This window comes from Oenanthe melanoleuca, chromosome 3 (assembly GCF_029582105.1).
Source record: "Oenanthe melanoleuca isolate GR-GAL-2019-014 chromosome 3, OMel1.0, whole genome shotgun sequence".
NCBI classification, from domain to species: Eukaryota; Metazoa; Chordata; class Aves; order Passeriformes; family Muscicapidae; genus Oenanthe; species Oenanthe melanoleuca.
The window spans coordinates 243,279-261,786 of record NC_079336.1 but is presented as its reverse complement, the minus strand read 5'-3'; the positions used below and the strand labels follow the sequence as shown (position 1 = coordinate 261,786).

The window sequence follows — 18,508 nt, the reverse complement described above, 5'->3', positions numbered from 1 at the left end:
CCGGTGCTGGTACCACCACAGCCATACAAAACCAACCACATTTATTCTGCACAGCTGAACACAAGCTCAATGTGAGCGACTCCACAGCTCCCGGCCCCCTGGCCACCCTTGGGCGCTCACTGGGGAAAGAGGCCAGCACAAGCACAGCTCCATGCTGGTGGAGCCCATGGGCACTTCCACAGGGTCAGACCCACAGCTCAGTCCTGGGACAAGCACAGCTCCCACCACCCCTGCCCAGCTCAGACCAAACAGCGCAGACGGACCCTTCCAGGCCCAGAGGATGAGGACAAGTGTCCAGACCATCCCAGGGAATGGCTGGGAGCAGCTGCCCCTCCTGCAGCAGACACCCATCGGGAAAGCAGCACTGAGAGGGCTCACAGCCCCATGCCAGCGTAGCTGGCCCCAGCCCCAAGCCCTGCCCAGGGCGAGCACATGGCAGCTGCCTGAGGGACTGACACTCCTACTCTGCTGGCAGCAGGGAGTGCTCAGGGGGGCCAGGGCTGCTCGGTGTGTCCCCATAGAGGACGTTGAAGCGGGCCTGGCACTCGGGAAGCAGCTGGTGGCCCACGGCCGAGGCCAGCCCTGCCAGGCAGTGTGCCCGCACAATGCCCGCCTGCCCGCCCGACACCAGCCACCCCTGCGAGTCCAGGTTGGGGCTGAAGCGCACCTGTGGGAAGAGAGGAGTTCACAAGGGAGAGCTCTGCCCCAGAGCAGAGCTGGGGCTGGGGCTCAGCCTGCACACTCACCTTGTGCAGGGCCTCCATCTGCAGGCGGTCGAGGCTCAGCTCTGCCTTCAGCTCCTGCGTGTGCATCCGGCGCATGGGCTCCCGGCTGGAGAAGTTCTGGAAGCTGCGCTGCAAAGTGGTGGTACCACCTTGGGCTGCGGGCCCGAGGCAGCAGCATCGCCTGCACCACCAGCTCAGCCCTGCCAGAGCTAAGGGCTGACCCAATGCCCCAGCAGCACCTTCCGGCCCTGCCCCACTGCCCAGCCACAGCCCCACCAGCCCTGCTCACGGGCTGGACCCTGGCTGCCCCCTGTCCTCTCCTACCAGGTCCGTGTCCTGGAATCGGATGTAGCTCCTGGCCACCATCTCGCTGTAGCAGTGGGTCCTTGGCAGTGCCTGCTCGGAGCGCTCAGGCCCATCAGGGCTGTGTGGCAGTAGGTCAGCTTTGTACACTGGCTGTGGGTGAGAGGGGGCTCAGGGCAGGGCACACAGAGATCCTGCTGCTCCTGCAGACAGGGACCGGGGGATGGGGGGCCCAGGACATTTTTGCTATGGTCTCCCTGCTCCCCACCAGCCCTGTGTGCTGGGCTGAGCCACCCGAGCACAATGGTCTCTTACAAATCTGCGGTCCGAGGAGCGCTTGACGTTGAGGGGGTTGACAGCCAGGTCGGGCAGCACCGCTGCCACCAACTCGCCGGTGATGTCACCCGCAGCTACTGTGTTCAGCCAGTCCGAGCCAGAGATGCTCTGCAGGGACAGAGGGCTGCAGGGAGGGCACGGGGCTCCCACCACGCCCAGCCCGGCAGTGCCACCCCACCCGCAGGCCCTGCGCCCCAGCTGCTGCTGAGCTGCCCAGTGGGACAGAGCAGCCCTGCACTGGCCCTTACCCACACGGTGCCCTTGCGAGGGGCCACAAAGTAGGCCTTGAAGCCCAGGTAGCCGGCGTCGATGTAGTGGATCCCGCAGAGCCCGTACCTGTGGTGGAAGGAACACAGTGAAGCAGGGGATGCCTGACTGCTGTCACCAGGAATGCAAGAGCCAGGCACAATCCACCCCCCACAGAACTGGCCCAGGGTGAGGGGGCTGTTCTTGCTCTAGCAGCACATTATAGAGCCAAGAGGCAGCTCAAGGCAGCTCCCAGAGGCCAAGAACTCACTGACACCCCAAACCTCTTTAGCAGCACACCTGTTGCCCAGTCCAGGCCATCCCCTGGCCCACCCTGCCTCTGCCTCAGGGTGGCACGGCAGAGGGGATCTCACTCTATGCTGCTGCAGTGTGACCAAAACCAAGCAAAGCCTGCCCCTGCCATGGCACAGCTGCACAGTCCCAGGGAGGGGGAAGCCAGAGGGGCCCCTGGGAAGCTGGACCACGCCTGGCCCCCAGCACTCACGGGGCATAGCAGTTGTCCTGGGCCACAGTGATGCCGTTGTAGGGCAGCAGCCAGGCCACCTCGGTGCTCAGGAAGCGCTTGATGCTGTTGATGGGCTCGTAGAGCCGCCGCAGGTCCCAGAACTTGATCTTGCGATCGCTGCCGACCGTGACCAGGAAGTTGCTGCGAAGGAGGAGAAAGGCAGAACTGAGAGCCCAGCATGGAGCTGTGTCCCACCCCAGCACCCCAGGGCTGCAGTGGCTCAACTACCCTACCCTGGAAAGCCCAGCCCAAACTCTTGGGTGCTGCAGAGGGCCAAGTGCCATTGGCACCACGGCCTCCCCAAGCCCTTCTGGACAAAGCACCTTCTCCTGCAAGAGGAAGCTCCTCTCCTGGCAGCACTGTGCCTGCTCCTGCCCTCACCTGTCAGCCTTGCACCACTCAATGCTCCTGACTGCGTGGTCATGGGCTAGAAAGCACCGGAAGGGGTAGAGCTTGAGGGAGGCATCAGGCTGGGGCACGCACTGCAGCAGGGATTTGGTGAGCAGGTTCCACACTGCCACGGTGCCTGTGGAAAGACTTGTGTCCATGAGGCCCTGCCAATGGCACAGCTGCTTCAGTGGGGGACCAGCAGTGGCACAGGCAGGGCTGCAGGAGCTGCAGGACATGCTGGCCAGGCTGGAGCTGGGGCTCCAAGCAGACAGCATGGTAGCAGGTCCTGGCAATACAGCACAGAGCTGTGGATCACTGCAAGCCCAGCAGAAAATTCCATCCAGGCAAGTTCAACAAATGTGGATAAGCCCAGAGGCACAGTCAGGGACAATCAGTGACAAGCCCAGAAATACATGAGAATGACAACAGCCAGCCCAGAGAAGCCTTCCGCTGACCCAGGGCTGGGCAGAGGTTCCAGCACCAGCTGAGGCTGAGCACAAGGCTCCAGTGTCTGCCAGGGTGAGGGCAGCGCCCCGAGCGCAGCTGCAGGGCAGGGAAAGAGACTCACCATCATAAAACCCTGCTGCCAGGTGGTGGTGGGGCTTGGAAGGCATCCAGGAGAGACTGAAGCACTGTCCACACTCGGATGCATTACCTGCCTGGATGGAGCCCACCTGAAGTGTGGCGATGCACTGCACCTGGGGGCCAAGGGAGAGCCCTGGGTCACAGCCCGGCACCGGTGCCATGCACACCCCAAGAGCAGGATGCCTGGGGTGGGAGCACGACCCTGCTCTGCCCCTCCAACACTCTGCAGGTGCCTTGGCTCCCCAAGCTGTGCCACCTGCACCGGCTGGGGGGCTCGCCGGGTGCCGGCCCTGACAGGGATCACCATGGCGGGGAACACTGACCTTGCAGATCAGGTGCTTGTGGAGGGACCCATCTAGAAGAGAGCAGAAGGGGGTCAGGGCAGGCATTAGCTGTCCTGGGAACTCCCTGCCTGGAGCCTGGATTGCAGCTTCTCACGGCCCTGGCCAGGGCTCCCAGTCCCTGTCCTGCCAGTCCCCTGGAGCAGTGTCCCCAGCACAGCAGGAACTGAAGCACATGGAGGAGCAAAGTGGCAGCAGCAGGACCCCAGGAGCCAGGCCTGCCTGTGTGTTGGAGGAAGAAGCCACTGAAATGTGCCACAGGGAGAGACAATGTGGTCCTGCCCCACCATGGCCAGCACCAAAGTCAAGGTGACACAGTGACACACAGGGGCCAGACCTGACTGACCACTCCAGGAAGGAAGAGAGCAGCTGTGCAGGACATCTGCTCCACGGCTGACAGGACTGGAGCAGCTAGGCAGCACTCCTGGGGAGGGCAGGCTGCAGAGACACTACACCCAACAGCTCAGGGCAGGATACCCACAGGACCACCAAGCACCAGCTCTGTTTACCAGAGAATCCCCCCCACCAGCAACACCCAATATCAGTGCTGTGAGGATCCCATCCCACATCCCTTGGGCCTGGGGTCCCTGACCCCCAGTGTGGGGCTGTCCTCCAGCACAGTGAGCACCAGACAGGCACGTCACAGCCTGCGGTGTGGCAGCCATGGGTGGAGATAAGGAGGAGCTGTGCATCTTCCCCAGCACAGCTGTGATGCAGTACGGAGAGCAGCCCCAGCTGTGCAGGAACAGGGGGTCCCCAGTGCCCCAGGGACAGCTAGCACAGCCACCCCAGTTTGGCAGCTCCCAGCAGGGCCTGTCCCCACAGCCTGGCCCTGGTCCAGCCCAGCTGTGAGGCACAATGACCGTCAGTGCCGCCGCAGCCGAGGACGTGCCAAGTGCCAGCCGCCGGCAGCAGCTGCGTGGGCTCCATCACACACAGCGTGGACAGGGGCTGCAGCACGGCCCAGCCAGCCTCAGGCAGAGAGCAGGGGGCTGGGAGCCGTGCCTGGCCACAGGCAGCCCGTTCCTGTCAGCAGGGAAGCACTGCCTGTCGCCACGGCTGAGCGCCCGCGGCCGCGCGCTGCCATCAATCCCGCTCTGCGCCGGCGCAGCCCATTACAGGCGCCATCAGCCCCAGCTGGCCAGCACTCCCTGTCCTCGGGCAGACTGAGGGAGCAGCTCTGGCAGCAGGGAGATGGGCAAGGGCTGGGGGCATGCTTGATGGCTACCCCACACCCTGCACCCCGCTATGGCCGCAGTGACACTGCTGAGAGCCCCTCCCAGTGCCCAGATTTTGGGGGCTGCCCTCCCCAGGAGCTACAGCCCAGTCAGGCTGCTGCAGTGTCCCTGAGATGGAACCAGAGCTGCACTTTGCACATGGCCTCTGCTCACACAGACTGCGGGTGAGGACGGAATTCCTCCACTGGAATTCCACGAGGAATTGTGGAAGCTCTTGGAAGGAAGATCCTGGCACTGGGGCTTGGATCTCTGGGCACGAGAGCCCCCAACACCAACAAGCAGCCTTGGATCCCACACTATACCCGTGACAGACACCTGGCTGGGGGCAGGAGGGTCCCGATCTTGGGGATCAGGTGGGCTCAGGTCCCCACCATGCAGCTCCCAGGCTGGGGCACAGTCCTGCTGGCAGCTCCCCAGCACAGCAGGCTCCTACAGACAGCACTGCCCAGCCCGGGGCTGGCAGCCCCACCCTGGCACAGGGGGAGGAGGGCCAGGACGCCCCTGCTCGGCGGTGTGGCTCTTCCTACCTTTTACCTGGGTTGTCTTGGCGTGGTGCAGGGCCCCAGGGTGCGGCAAGGCGTACACCACCACCCTGCCGTCCGAGAAGGCAGCAGCCAGCAGGCCCAGCCGGCTCATCTGCGGGTGCTGGGGATGGACAGACGGGCTCAGACGTGGGCTCACCCCTCAGGAGGAGCCCTGGGGAAGCCAGGGCAGCCTCTGAGCAGTGCTCACCGTCCGGGCTGCAGTGGGTGGCTCCCAGGCACCACTGGGGCAGAACTTCATGTCCCACACGCAGCCGTAGTCAGCAGCGATGGCATAGGCCAGCCTGGCTTTGTTGGGAGAGCTGTGGGTGTGAGTAACATGGCAGCTGGTGCCCAGCAGCTCCAATGGACATCAGGGTACACCACTAGCAGAGCTGGCCACCAGCACAGCCTCCTTGGGGGTCAGGCTGTGGCTGGTGGCTCGGGGAGAGGACAAGCCTCACCACCCACGCAGCCATGGAGGGACACAAGATCTAGGCAGGCCCCAGGCCCAGGCACTCACCCCTGCTCTGTGTGCAGCACGCCCAGGTCCCAGATCTGCAGGAGTGCAGGGCCTGAGTGAAGCCCAGACACGCTGTGTGTCTCCTCCATGCTCCTGTGGCAGGACACAGCCACGTACTGCGGGGCTGCAGAGCCCTCCGGGGTCGGGCACCACTCCAGCGCCCACACCGGGCCACCCACGAAGAAGGAGACATCCAGGCGCTCAGGGTGGGGCTGCAGAGAGCTGAACCTGAGGGTGGGAGAGGGATGAAGGCTTCTGCAGAGCCGGGGAAGGGGCTGGTGGGACCCCAGGGCACAGTATGGGCTGGCTGCCCAACCCAGGGAAGCAAGCCTGGCCCCAGACAGGCCTGGGGACACCCTGACAGCCACTGCCACGCTAGGAGGGGGACAGCCTGACAGGCAACAAACATCTGCTGGGCCTGGGGACACCCCATCACACACCTGTTTAACCTGTACAAGGCACCATCGTCCTTGATGCCCTCACGCTGAATGGAGAACAGGGGAGACTTCTCCTCTGCCGGCAGGTACGGGGCAGCCTCGCTGTGCAGGCACAAGTGAGAGGAGATCTCCCACCCTCACCCCGTCACCCCAGCACGGCCCCGTGCCCCAGCACCATCCCAGCCTCCACACAGCCTGGCAGGCCCTGCTGCTGGCTGTGCTGCTCCACAGCCAAATCCAAGAGACCCCCAAAGCCCACAGCAGACACATGGAGGGGTGGGGGAGCACAGCCCCCCCATCCCCTGGCTCACCCCAGACACTGCTGGGACCTGCCCCATTTTTCCTTGGGCCCTGCTCCCTCCCTGCTCCCACGGTACCTGTCAGAGAGACATGTCCACCTGTGTGCCACTGGGATCCAGTCAGGGAACTCCCACTGCGAGTGCTTCTGCTCCCGCCTGCAGGGCACGCCAGACCTCAGCCCTGGCACCCAGCCCTCTCCTCACATCCCCTCCCCACGGCACGAGCAGCACCCCCAGCTGCATCCTGTGGCACACCCTCCCCTCCTGCAGCACGGCCCCTGCCCTTTCCCCCCTCCTGGCCCAGCTGTGCCTCATCCCAGCAGAATACTGACATTCCCTACAGCCCTGCTCCCTCTGTGCCAGCGATGGTACCAGGACACACCCGCTGCTCCCTGCAGCCCCCTGAGCCTCCAGCACCCTGAGCCCCCACTCACAGGCTGCAAGTAAGGCTGGAGCTCTTCTCCACTGGGGCCATGATGGAGTTGTGGAAGCCGTTGGGGGCGAGGCCTCGGCACTGGGGCTTGGATCTCTGGGCACAAGAGCAGACTCAGAGCAAGCCCTGAGCCCTGGGGGACCCACCTGTCCCAATGGGAACCACGACAGACCCCGAGAACAGAGCTCTCCCCAGCCACTGCCAACGTGCCACACTGGGCTGGAGACTCACAGCCCCACTTGCAGGAGGCCAGGAGCCCCATAGGACCTGCCAGGAGCCCTTCAGGACCTGCCTCCACCTCCCCCTGCTCCAGCAGGAGCGCAGGCCTTGGTTCCTCTCCCAGAGGACCTGTCCCTCCTCCCGTGCCACCTGGAGCTCCCCCATGTGCCAGCCCTGCCCAGCTGTCCTGCCCTGGCAGCAGGGACACTGTGGGCCAGCACAGCACGTGGAGCTGCTGCTGCTGGGACACAGCAAGAAGGGAGCCAGGCAGAGCCCCTGCCCTCACCCCTGAGGCTGCCATCCTCCCGCCGTGCCCTCGAGGTGCCTCCAGCTCCGGCTCCGACGCCTCACTGAACAGCGTGTCGCTGCCCTCCTCCTCCTCCTCCTCTGCCTGCAGCACCTCCTGCGAGGGCACGAAGTCAGCATCCTGTGCAGGGTCATCGCTGTCTGCGTCCTCCCCCTTCCTCCTGCGGCCCCGGCGCTTCCTCCGGCCGGGCTCGGGCTCTGGCACCCCCTTGGCTGGAGCGGGGGGCTGGCACGCGGGCATCAGCTCCTCCGCCAGCTCCTGCAGGTACAGCAGAGCCCTGCAACGCCAGGGCAGCGCCTGCAGGTAAGCAGCAGCGTGGCACAGGGCGGGCCAGCCCTGCTCCCACCCGCCAGCACCCGGCGGATGCGCTCCAGCCCTGGTCTGGGCAGTGACTCTGCTCCAGCTCAGCACGCAGCCTCCCCCACCCTGAACTCCCTGGAGCTTGCCCTGCTACCACCGAAACACTCCTCCTGCTCTGTCAGGAACCAAGGGAATTCCTCCTGCCACAGGGGCTCCTGGATCCAAACACATTCCCTGAAGTGGGAAAGGATTGGTCTGTGAGGAACCAGTACATCCCACCAACATGGAACAAAGTCCTACAGGAAAGACACTGAGATCTCTGGGGAGACACAGACCATTGAATCATGGACTCAGGAAATGGTTTGGGTTGGAAGACACTCCAAAGCTCATCCAGTTCCAACCCCCTGCCACGGGCAAAGACACTTTCCACTACACCAGGGTGCTCCAAGGCCCATCCAACCTGGCCTGGGAAAACTCCAGGGATGGGGCAGCCACAGCTTCTCTGGGCACCCTGTGATACCTCACCACCCTCAAAGAAAAGGATTTCTTCCCAATATCCCATCTAACTCTCACAACGGGATGCCATTCCCGTGTTCTGTCCCTACAGGCCTTTGCCCGAGGGCTCTCCACAGCTTTTTTGGTGCCCCTTTATGCACCATAAGAGGCTCTAGGGTCTCCCTGGAGCCTTTTCTTATCCCGACTGAACATTCCCAGCTCTCACGTGTCTCTAGAGCTCAGGTGCCCCCGAGCCCCGACTGCCACCATCACTTACACTTTGGCCGCTTTCCTCTTGGGCCGCCCGCCCCGCGGGGTGTCCAGGCCGTCCCCGTCCCCGGTGCTCCCCGCTCCCTTTTCCGTGCGGAGGGGCTGCGGGGCCTGCGCCAGCTCCAGCAGCAGCACCTCGGCCTTGCCCTTCCTGCCGCGCTTCCCCGCGGCCCGCGGCGCCACGGCCCCGTTCGCCGAGCTCTCGCCGCGCCCCTCCGCCGCCCCGCCGGCGCCGCCCTGGGCCCGCACGGCTTTCCTGGGGGATTGGGCAGCTTCTCCTCCATCCTCACAGTCCGGATCTCCGGCCGGCAGCGCCTCCCCTGCCCCAAAACACCGCAATCAGCGCCACAGCGCAGCGAGACCCCTCGGCACGACTCGGTGTCCCGCAGCACCGGGCACGGCGGCACCGCCTAGTGCCCCGGGGAGCGGCCCCGCCTCGCTCCGTCTGAGCCCGGTACATACGGAGAAGTCGCTGTTCACCCTCCCGCTCCCCGCTCCGGCTCCGGCTCCGCCCGGCACAACCCGATCGCCGTCCCGGCCGCTCCCGGACACTCCGCTCCCGGCACGGCGGCCCGCGGGCGGCGCCTGACGCCATCGGGGGCTCCCAGCGCCGCCGCCCGGTGCGGGCCGCGCCACAGCACCGAACCGGAACCGGGGACGGCGGAGTGATGACGTAACAAGGAGTCGACGGGTGCGGGGCGGGCCATGAGTGTGTTCTCGAGGGGCGTGTCCATGCAAATGAGGCAGCGCCGCGCCGCATGCCGGGAAGAAAATCCCCCGCGCTCTCCCGCTGCCCTCGCGCGTCCGCGGGCGCTGCGCGGGCCGGGCCGTGCGGAACGGGGCGCGGATTTTGGGGCCCGGCTGCGTGCGGGGCTGGCGGGGCCGGGGTGGCGGTGGGCGTGTGTTGTGGGTGCGTGCGGCGGGCAGGGGCTGCGGGCGGTGGGCGATGGGGTCATACTTACCTGGCAGGGGAGACACCATGATCAGGCAGGTGGTTTTCCCAGGGCGAGGCTCATCCCTTGCACTCCGGGTGTGCTGACCCCTGCGATTTCCCCAAATGCGGGAAACTCGACTGCATAATTTGTGGTAGTGGGGGACTGCGTTCGCGCTCTCCCCTGGTTCTGCGGTTAAAGGAAAGATTTAGTCAGTTCGGCGATGTCGAGCGGAGCTCTCATGCCGCGGTCGCTGCTCGCCGTGTACCGAGAGCACAGCGCACAGCCCGGCCCTGCAGCGAGCCCGGCCCGAGGGACACGGCAGCCGCGGCATCCGGGACCGCGGGTGCAGGAGCCGATCCGGGCCGGGTCTGGGATTCTCCGGCAGGACGGGAAAGCAGCGACGGCGGTCCGGTCGTGCTCTCGGTGCGCAGTTCGAGCACAGCCGCGGTTCAGGGGCATCCCAGGTCCTCTCTCCGAAAAGGCTCTGCCCGTGCCCGGGACACGTATCCCTGTTCCCCGCAGGAATTGGCCAGCGGATCCCTGAAGGGGCCTCTGAGCTGCTGCCTTGGGAGCTGGGATGGTCCCGGCCTGTCCCGGGCCGTGTCTGCAGGAGCAGGGAAACACCCGGTGTGTAACGAGTCCTCGCTGGGAACGGGCGAGGAGATGCCGGTACCGCCCGGTGAGTGCTGCCTGGGTCACACCCGGCCGAGCCCGTGAGTCCAGCCGGACTTCCAGAGAGCGGGAATTGAACGCGCACCGAGTCGGACGAAGTCTCTGCCCACCTCCGTCCCTCCCGCGAGGTGCGGGCCCGGACGCTGACCCGAGTTTTGCCGTCCCACCGCAGTCCGAGCGCGCAGCCGGGCCGGAGGCGCTTCACCCGCGGGCTGCAGCCTGGAGACGAGAGGCTGGGCCGCTTCGGCAGGGATGGGGATGGGGATGGGGCTGGGGCAGGGACCGGGCGCCGAGGCCCCCTGGGGTCGGGCTTGCAACCCTGCTGCACTCCGGGTGTGCTGACCCCTGCGATTTCCCCAAATGCGGAAACTCGACTGCATAATTTGTGGTAGTGGGTGCCGCGGCCCGAGGCTTGGGGAGATAACACACCGAGATGATGTGGGGATAAAACTCCGATTTTATTATAGTTCTGAAGCTTGTTATACAGTTTCTTATTTCCGTAAACGCAAATAGCTGCATATCTGGTCATTTCTAATTGGTTCTATTGTCTATGCACGCGCTGTTCATGCTTTGTTCTATTGGTTGGCTCATAAATGCTTATATTCTGTTTTAAGCTGGTACTTCCTTTATTCTTGTTTATCACTCCGCTGCTTTCTCTTGTACTTCTGCCAATTCACCAGTGCTTGACTTTTCACCCTTACCCTACTTTTGCAGCTTTTCATTGTGATTCAAAATGCCTAATGCCCCAGCATCTCCCTCTCTTTTTTCAAAAACAGCATGCACCATCGCCTCTAAGCGTGCTCTAAAAAGGCGCAGCAAGCAGGGTCAAAACAATAATCCTAATAAAAGCATTAAAGTCAATCCGCCAAAATGCGCAATAATGCTAGATAGCCATGGTCCCAACCCAAGCCATCCTTCTACTCCCAAGCCCTCCTGTTCTTTCAAATCGTGAAGGTGCTCCTGCACTTCTTAATTTTTGCATGAATCGACACTGAGTGGTCAGAAAGATTCATACAACACATGTTTTAGAACTCTTCTCAGCCATGTCCATGAACCAATAGTAAATAATGGCGGCTCGGTTTTGCAATACTGCATGATTCACACTAGATACATCGGCTGTAAGCTCATCTAAAATTTGTGAAGTTATGTTAATTTCATTTTTTGCCCAGCAGGCTATTTGTTCTGCTAACACCATTGCTTTGCGAGCAGGTGCACCTGGCAGAATTGTGGGTACAATTACAATTACTTCTGACCAAAACTCGGGGGTAGCCTTTGTGCTGCACTCTAACTCATGTACGCTACGCTTTGCTCTTCCTTTATTACTAATTTTGGTCAATTGCAATATGTTGGATGAAATAGAGTTAGTTGCCCGAGATAACACAGACCTGCTGGCAATGCAGGGATGCCATTCCATGCTCTGTTTCCTCAAATCAAAAATATGGCTTTTGGTAGCTTCAATGGCTTTGTTATACTGCTTCCATTGCATTTAGAATATAGTTGCTCGCTCACATTTGCATTTAGCAATTCGGAATCTAGGGTGGCCCACAAATACCAGTTTGTATTTATCTGGTCTGAATGCAGTGGTTCAAATGAGAGCCATCCGCCTGTCTTATTGCCAACGCTGGCGTTACTGCATCCAACAATATCAATTTCCTCTGGTGGGGAATTAAGGGTGGCATTAAGGGCCAGGATAATACGGCATTGCCATCCTCCATCAAGTTGGTTGCGGGTAAGGCCGTGAGCAGTTGCATTTATCTCTAATGCCATTTGGGTTTCATTCTGTTCGGTAACATTATTCACAAAGCCATTGAATTCAGAGGGTTGCCAAGTTGGTACTCCAAATAGACAAGTTTTAAAGGGGCTGTTGATGTTTCCCAAACTTAAACACATTGAAGATTGTCCTGTCTGATTTGCTATGGTTGCCCAAACATTCTCTCGAGGGCCAAAGTGTGTTATTAGTTTGTTTCCCACTACCAGCTTGTTTGTTATTCCAATACTAATAAGGAGCATAAAGACCCCCCTCATCGCCATGTTTCTTACAACAATATACAAAACTCTGCGCTAAGGCTCGGGTCTTGACCGCAATTTTTAAATGCTGCAAAACACACCACAAGTGAAATACAATGTCTGCTAAGTGAAGTTCCCCTGTGTTCTCAAATAATTGCCTTAAACCCAGCTGTCGTAGTACCTTGTTGCCCACTAGCTGTCATAGTGGCCCCCAAAAGCTCCTAATTTCATAAGGGAATGTACACCTAGCACGCCCTCCAAATGCCTGTTCTCTCCATCTGGGGTTTCTAACCTCCACTTTTCTGTTACAACCCACACACAGTATTACAATATGATCAAGAGTCCCCTTGCAGCTTTTGCAAGTTCTTTCTAAGACATGCTGTCTTCACAGCAGAAAAACCCGCAGCAATGCTAATGCATCTTCTAATGATGGTGATTCCCAACGAATTCAACACCTTAGATCAGGATCACTGTGGTAAAGGTATAGAAGATTAAACTCGTTACATGAGGGCTGCAAATGGGTCTTTCCTCTCTGGCGCCACTTCTCCCAGTCTTCTGTGGATAGATGCACTGCTACGTATCCTCCTTCTGTTCCTCTCTTTTCTTCGTTTCTATCTTCTTCTCTTCTGCTTTCTCCTTTTCTTCGTTCTCGAATGATGTTGAGGGCCCTAAGAAGGGCCTCACCCACTTTGCCGGGATCCAGCGTGTCTCGCCACCTTCAGCCATACATCCAAACCAGGAGGTATGACTCGAATATGTGAGCACCAAATGGGAAGCGTTCGTTCCACCAGGAGACTGGATATGTGACATAGCATTAGGCCAATGGCTTCATTAGAAGATGGTCCAATCATGGCATAGTCCAGTCTTGGTAACAAACCGGCCACATATTGAGAATCTGTAATCAAGTTGAGAGCTTCATCCTTATGATCCATTAATGCAATGAATACAGCCTTCAGCTCTAACTCTTGAACAGAATGACCCTTCTCTTGACAAAGTTTTTGTTGCCAGTCTTCATTGTGATACCACACGTAACCATACTTGCCGGTACGTCTGCTGGCATCAGTAAACAGCGTTTTTGCTTGCGGTATGGGTCGCTCTGCGATTATAGTTCTAGAAACTTCAACCCGGGTTTTAAACAGTGGGTGGGCAGGATAATGAGCGTCTATTTTCAGCCCATGAGTAGTGGTTGCAAATAGTATGCTTGATTGAGACCATTCTTCTACCAAATCCCCGGTTTTCCATGGCAATAGTTATTTCTCAGGCTCGATTCCAAATACTTGTCTCACTTTTCTCCTGGCCTTCAAAGTTAAGTTTCCTGTCTAATCACACAGTGTTTACACTGTTTCCGTTGGCCATGCAGTAGTAAATACCCATTCCAAGATTAAGACAGTCTTTTTAGGAGTCACTTGGCAAATAACAGCTGCTGTAGGGAAATGAGCACCATATACCGCAATCTGGATTGGTAAATTTGGATCATACTGATATGCTTGAGTCGTACTTAGAGCGTGCTCTACCTCCTTCAGAGCTTGCCGAGTTTGATCAGTATGTTGCCGCAGCTCTGCTGGATTTTTAGTATCTTTTAACAGGTCCAATAAAGACTGTATCTGTTCTGTGGTAATACCACACCCTGTCTGGACCCATTGAATGTCACCCACCAATTTCTGCACATCATTTACTGTTGCTATGTTCGCTGTTAGCTGAAGTTTATTAGGTCGAATTCGGTTAGCTGTGACAGACGTACCAAGATAGGTCCAGGGAGCCTGTCTCTGAACTTTTTCTTCTGCTATAGTTAGTCCAAATTCTTTCAACGTCTTTAACAACTGGTGCTCATTTGACGTTGGTAATTTTTCTTTGGAGGCTATCAAAAGATCATCCGTGTAGTGATACACTATGTACTCCGGGTGGTCTTTCTTCCAAGGTTGCAATGCAAGATCCACATACCAGTCGCACATAGTTGGGAAGTTCTTCATCCCTTGAGGCAATACGGTCCACACATAGCGATGTGCTGGGCCACCGTTGTTCACTACAGGCACAGTGATTGCAAACTTCTCCATATCATCAGGATGCAGCGGTATCGAAAAGAAACCGTCTTTTAAGTCAATAATAAACAGGTGGTATTTCTGGGGTAATGCAGCAGGAGAGGGAAGCCCAGGCTGAAGCACTCCCATGTCTTTCATGACTGCATTCACCTGTCTCAAATCATGTAGAAATCTCCATTTTCCAGATTTCTTCTTTATAACAAATACCGGTGTATTCCAAGGACTGGTAGAAGGCCGAATGTGTCCTTGTTGTAGTTGTTGATTCACAAGTTTCTTTAAGGCCTCTATTTTTTCATGGGGCAGCGGCCACTGGGGTACCCATACAGGCTTATCAGTCAGCCATCGCAGTTGGATGATGGGGAGGCCGTGACCCCAGTGGCCGCCGCACAAAAGGCGCAGCCTGTAAGACCATGCCCCATTGAGACAGCAGGTCTCGGCTGGCAACCCACAGGGTAGTATCTAACACAAAAGGTTGGCAATAAGCCACACGTCCATCAGAGCTGACCACACGATAGTGATCTATAGCCTGAAAAGTTTGCGTCTGCCCTCCTATTCCGGACAATTGTCCAGCAAAGCGCTGTAGAGGCCAGTGTCGCGGCCAATGCATTAAAGGAACAATGGTCACATCTGATCCAGTATCTAATAACGTAACGATTGTAGGTGGTTGCATCATTGAATTAAGTGTTTCCCCATTTTTGTGACAGATGGTTACTGCATCCTTTGGGCGTTCCATGGTAACTTCTTGCGTGAGCAGGACAAGAGTGTTTCCGTTACTTCCAAATCCCTTATCCTGTCTTTCCTGCTTTTTACAATTTTTTATTTGTGGAAAAAAGGGGATTAACTGCGCTATCTTGCTTCCTTCCGGGATGGTAATGGGGGGTATGAAAACCTTGACCATAATTTTAATTATTCCAGTATAGTCCGAATCAATCAATCCAGGCAGCACAAAAATCCCTCTTTTGCTCATACTGGATCGTCCGATAAGTAAGGCAGCCAATCCATCTCCGAGTGGTCCTCGAGAAGTGGAGTCTAACACAAGGATATGATCATTTGAGATAGTCACTGTTCCTGCCAGGGCCAAACCGACTCCTGTGCTTCCTCTTGTAGCTGCGACGAGGTCATTGAGGCAGCCAGAACTTGTGGGGTTTGTGGCGAGTATTTGTTCCCCGCGCTCACCCCGCGGCCCTTCCCGTTTCCCGAGAAAGTGGTGCTAGCAGTGTTTCCGAGGGGAGTACCATCCTTTTTGAACCGAGAGCGGCATTCTCTAGCCTGATGGCCAAATTTCTCGCACCGCCAACAGGTCCCAGTGAAACCCGCTGATGAGGACTGTTCATTCTTTCGAGTTCTCTGAGGGCAGTTCTTCTTCCAATGACCTGGTTGCCCGCAAGCAAAACAATTTGGTCCTCGATCCCCTCGTCCCTGGGTAAGCATTTGCTTTAGCACGGGTGCCATAGCACTGGCATGGATCTTTGCCTTTATCTTCTCCTCCTCAAGGGGGCCTCGGTCACACACCTCGATCAACTGTGTAAGGGAGGCTCCGGCAGGTTGACTAGTAATTATGCGCCGGCAAATAGCATTGGCGTTCTGTGTAGCTATCTCCTTTAACATTATTAATTTGGCATCTTCGGGGAGACTAGCTGCGTCAAGAGCATCCCTGATTTTGTCAACAAAAGTTATAAAGGGCTCTTTCGCTCCTTGCATGATCTTTAAATATGGTCGTCGTGGTTTCCCAATCTGTGGCATAGCTGCGAATGCCTCCAAGGCAGCAGCCTTTGACTGTCCTAAAATTCGTGAGTGTAGTGCCGCCTGTGTCTGGGGGTCCCGGTATTGTCCCGTTCCCATCAACTGCTCTATTGTGGCTAGTCGCAAAGGATCCCTCATGTCTAAATTCAGATTTTCAACCTGTTTTTCTTCTAAAATACCCTGCCATTTTGTCAAGAACAATGTGAAGGCTGTTGAGCCCAACATGAGCTCCATCAGTAGATGTATATCCCTGGGGACAAGATCCTGATATTTTAGCAGGCTCGTAACCTGTCGCTGGACTAGTGGGTTATGCATACCATAATTCATTACATCTTGCTGTATTTTAGTCACTGTGGCCCAATCTAATGCTCTCCACTCCGGTCTGTTCACGGTACTAACTTCAGGTGCTGCTACTAACGGTCCGAGGGTAATTTCTCCCATAATTTCAGCCAGTCCCTTGTATCGCTTCCTCGGATCGAATGACAGATCCCGTGGCGGCTCCTCTGAACCGCTTTCTGAGCCTGACAGCCAAGCTTTCATTCGTTCTCCAATCCCTCCTTGCTTTCCTGACTCTGAAGCCTTCAGCGAAGCAGCATGCGTGAGGTCAATCTGTTGCCATTCAGACACTGTCAAGCCATGCACCGCACCAGATTTCGTGCGCAAGTAGTGATGTAAAGTTTCAGAGTCCCAGTCTCTGTTTAATGCCTCTTGCATTAGCTTCCGCATTCGCCTTTCTACTTGTTCTACCATTCGTTCTTCTCTGGAATCTAACTGTGCGCTTACATTCTCTAGTCCTTCTTTTATAGCCTCCAAAGCTTTCTTATACGCCTCTTCAATTCGCCGCTTGTTTGAGCCTGGATCAAGCCTCTGCAATTCGCTCAATAATTCCTGCATGTGTCCGGACAGTTCTCTAACCCTTTCAGCGACTTGTATATCTGGATTTTCGGACGGCAAGGGCACAGTGGATGGGTCTACCTCCATTGGAGGGGCACTTGGTCCTGTCTGAGCAGCTCCACCAACCCCTTCGTCGGGACAGAAGGGGGGAATGAGGTTATCATACGCCCCTTTTGTAGCTGGAGTGGCAAGAATATCCATCTGAGCACATCCTCCCTTCTGATTCTTTTCATCACCCTTCTCAGCTTCCTTAATGCTGTCTCGTATAGCTCGGCCGACTTCAGCTTCAGCGTTCAGTTGTTCTAACGCAAGCCGCACTTGCCGATATGTTTTTGCATGATCTTCAACACCTTTAGTGCCAACCTGTATACTGTCCCATAAACCTTTGCTGACGTGGTTCCAGGTCTCCAAATCAAAAGCATCTTGGGGTACCTTAAAATATCCCCGTCTTCGGCCCCACAACAGTAAGTCCACTAGACTGTTACGGCTGACTTTGTATTCAGTTTTATCTAGGACGCGGGCCAGCCCGTCCAGAGTTTCCTTTTCTACCGCTGATGCAGCGAGACTCATCCCGATTCCCGTAAACAATTGTCTGCCTGACTCACCGGTCAGCTTGTGGCCACCAGCCTCGAAGGGCTCCCGTCTCTCTCGGATGACTGAGATCAGCAAGCCTTGTCTCTCGTCAGCAGAGCGCTCCGATACAGAGTGCAACTCGTGGTGGTGCTCGTCAGCGCGCCCGTCCCATCACGTCGGCATCACCAGAATGCTGCGGCCCGAGGCTTGGGGAGATAACACAGCGGGACGATGTGGGGATAAAACTCCGATTTTATTATAGTTCTGAAGCTTGTTATATAGTTTCTTATTTCCGTACACGCGAATAGCTGCATATCTGGTCATTTCTCATTGGTTCTATTGTCTATGCACGCGCTGTTCATGCTTTGTTCTATTGGTTGGCTCATAAATGTTTGTATTCTATTTTAAGCTGGTACTTCCTTTATTCTTGTTTATCACGCCGCTGCTTTCTCTTGTACTTCTGCCAATTCACCAGTGCTTGACTTTTCACCCTTACCCTACTTTTGCAGCTTTTCATTGTGATTCAAAATGCCTAATGCCCCAGCAAGTGGGGGACTGCGCTGGTTTTGCGGTTAAAGGAAAGATTTAGTCAGTTCGGCGATGTCGAGTGGAGCTCTCATTCCGCGCTGCCGTGGCCGCGGTCGCTGCTCGCCGTGTACCGAGAGCACAGCGCACAGCCCGGCCCTGCAGCGAGCACGGCCCGAGGGACACGGCAGCCGCGGCATCCGGGACCGCGGGTGCAGGAGCCGATCCGGGCCGGGTCTGGGATTCTCCGGCAGGACGGGAAAGCAGCGACGGCGGTCCGGTCGTGCTCTCGGGGCGCAGTTCGATAATAACCTACAGTAGCAGGGAAACACCCGACGTAACGTGTCCTCGCTGGGAACGGGCGAGGAGATGCCGGTCCCGCCCAGTGAGCGCTGTTGGGTCACACCGGCCGAGCCCGTGAGTCCAGCCGGACTTCTAGAGGGCGGGAATTTGACGCACCGCCATCCGTCCCTCCCGCGACCTGCCCGAGGTGAGTTCTCCCCTGCGCTGTCAGTGCGAGTTTGCGGCTCCCGCACGGTCCGGCCCGCGCAGCGCCCGCGGCAGCAGCGCCGCGCCCCGGCATGCCCCGCGGTGCAGACAATTTGCATGGCCCCGCCCCCGCGACA

General features: G+C 57.7%; 1 protein-coding gene and 1 non-coding gene across 3 annotated transcripts; one reads left to right on the top strand and one right to left on the bottom strand.

Moving 5' to 3' along the window:
- Positions 1-24: 24 nt before the first annotated feature.
- Positions 25-18,476, bottom strand: GTF3C2 (general transcription factor IIIC subunit 2). Of its 2 annotated transcripts, XM_056487370.1 has the most exons (18): positions 8,957-18,476; positions 8,502-8,814; positions 7,409-7,706; positions 6,905-6,999; positions 6,549-6,626; positions 6,175-6,273; positions 5,735-5,962; positions 5,423-5,534; positions 5,218-5,335; positions 3,435-3,466; positions 3,095-3,224; positions 2,518-2,662; positions 2,116-2,277; positions 1,613-1,700; positions 1,344-1,472; positions 1,050-1,181; positions 747-854; positions 25-667 (listed from the first exon to the last, which is right to left on the bottom strand). In XM_056487370.1, exons 1-18 carry the CDS (start codon positions 9,252-9,254, stop codon positions 461-463), a joined length of 2,772 nt encoding a protein of 923 aa, XP_056343345.1. In that variant the 5' UTR covers positions 9,255-18,476; the 3' UTR covers positions 25-460. The 2 variants fall into 2 exon arrangements, with proteins under 2 accessions (XP_056343345.1, XP_056343346.1); XM_056487371.1 differs by lacking the exons at positions 25-667; positions 747-854; positions 1,050-1,181 and having other exon boundaries at positions 1,344-1,488.
- On the top strand, positions 9,449-9,612 carry LOC130251937 (U1 spliceosomal RNA). The gene has a single exon (XR_008840259.1). It is a non-coding gene; the product is annotated as a U1 spliceosomal RNA (small nuclear RNA).
- Positions 18,477-18,508: the final 32 nt, after the last annotated feature.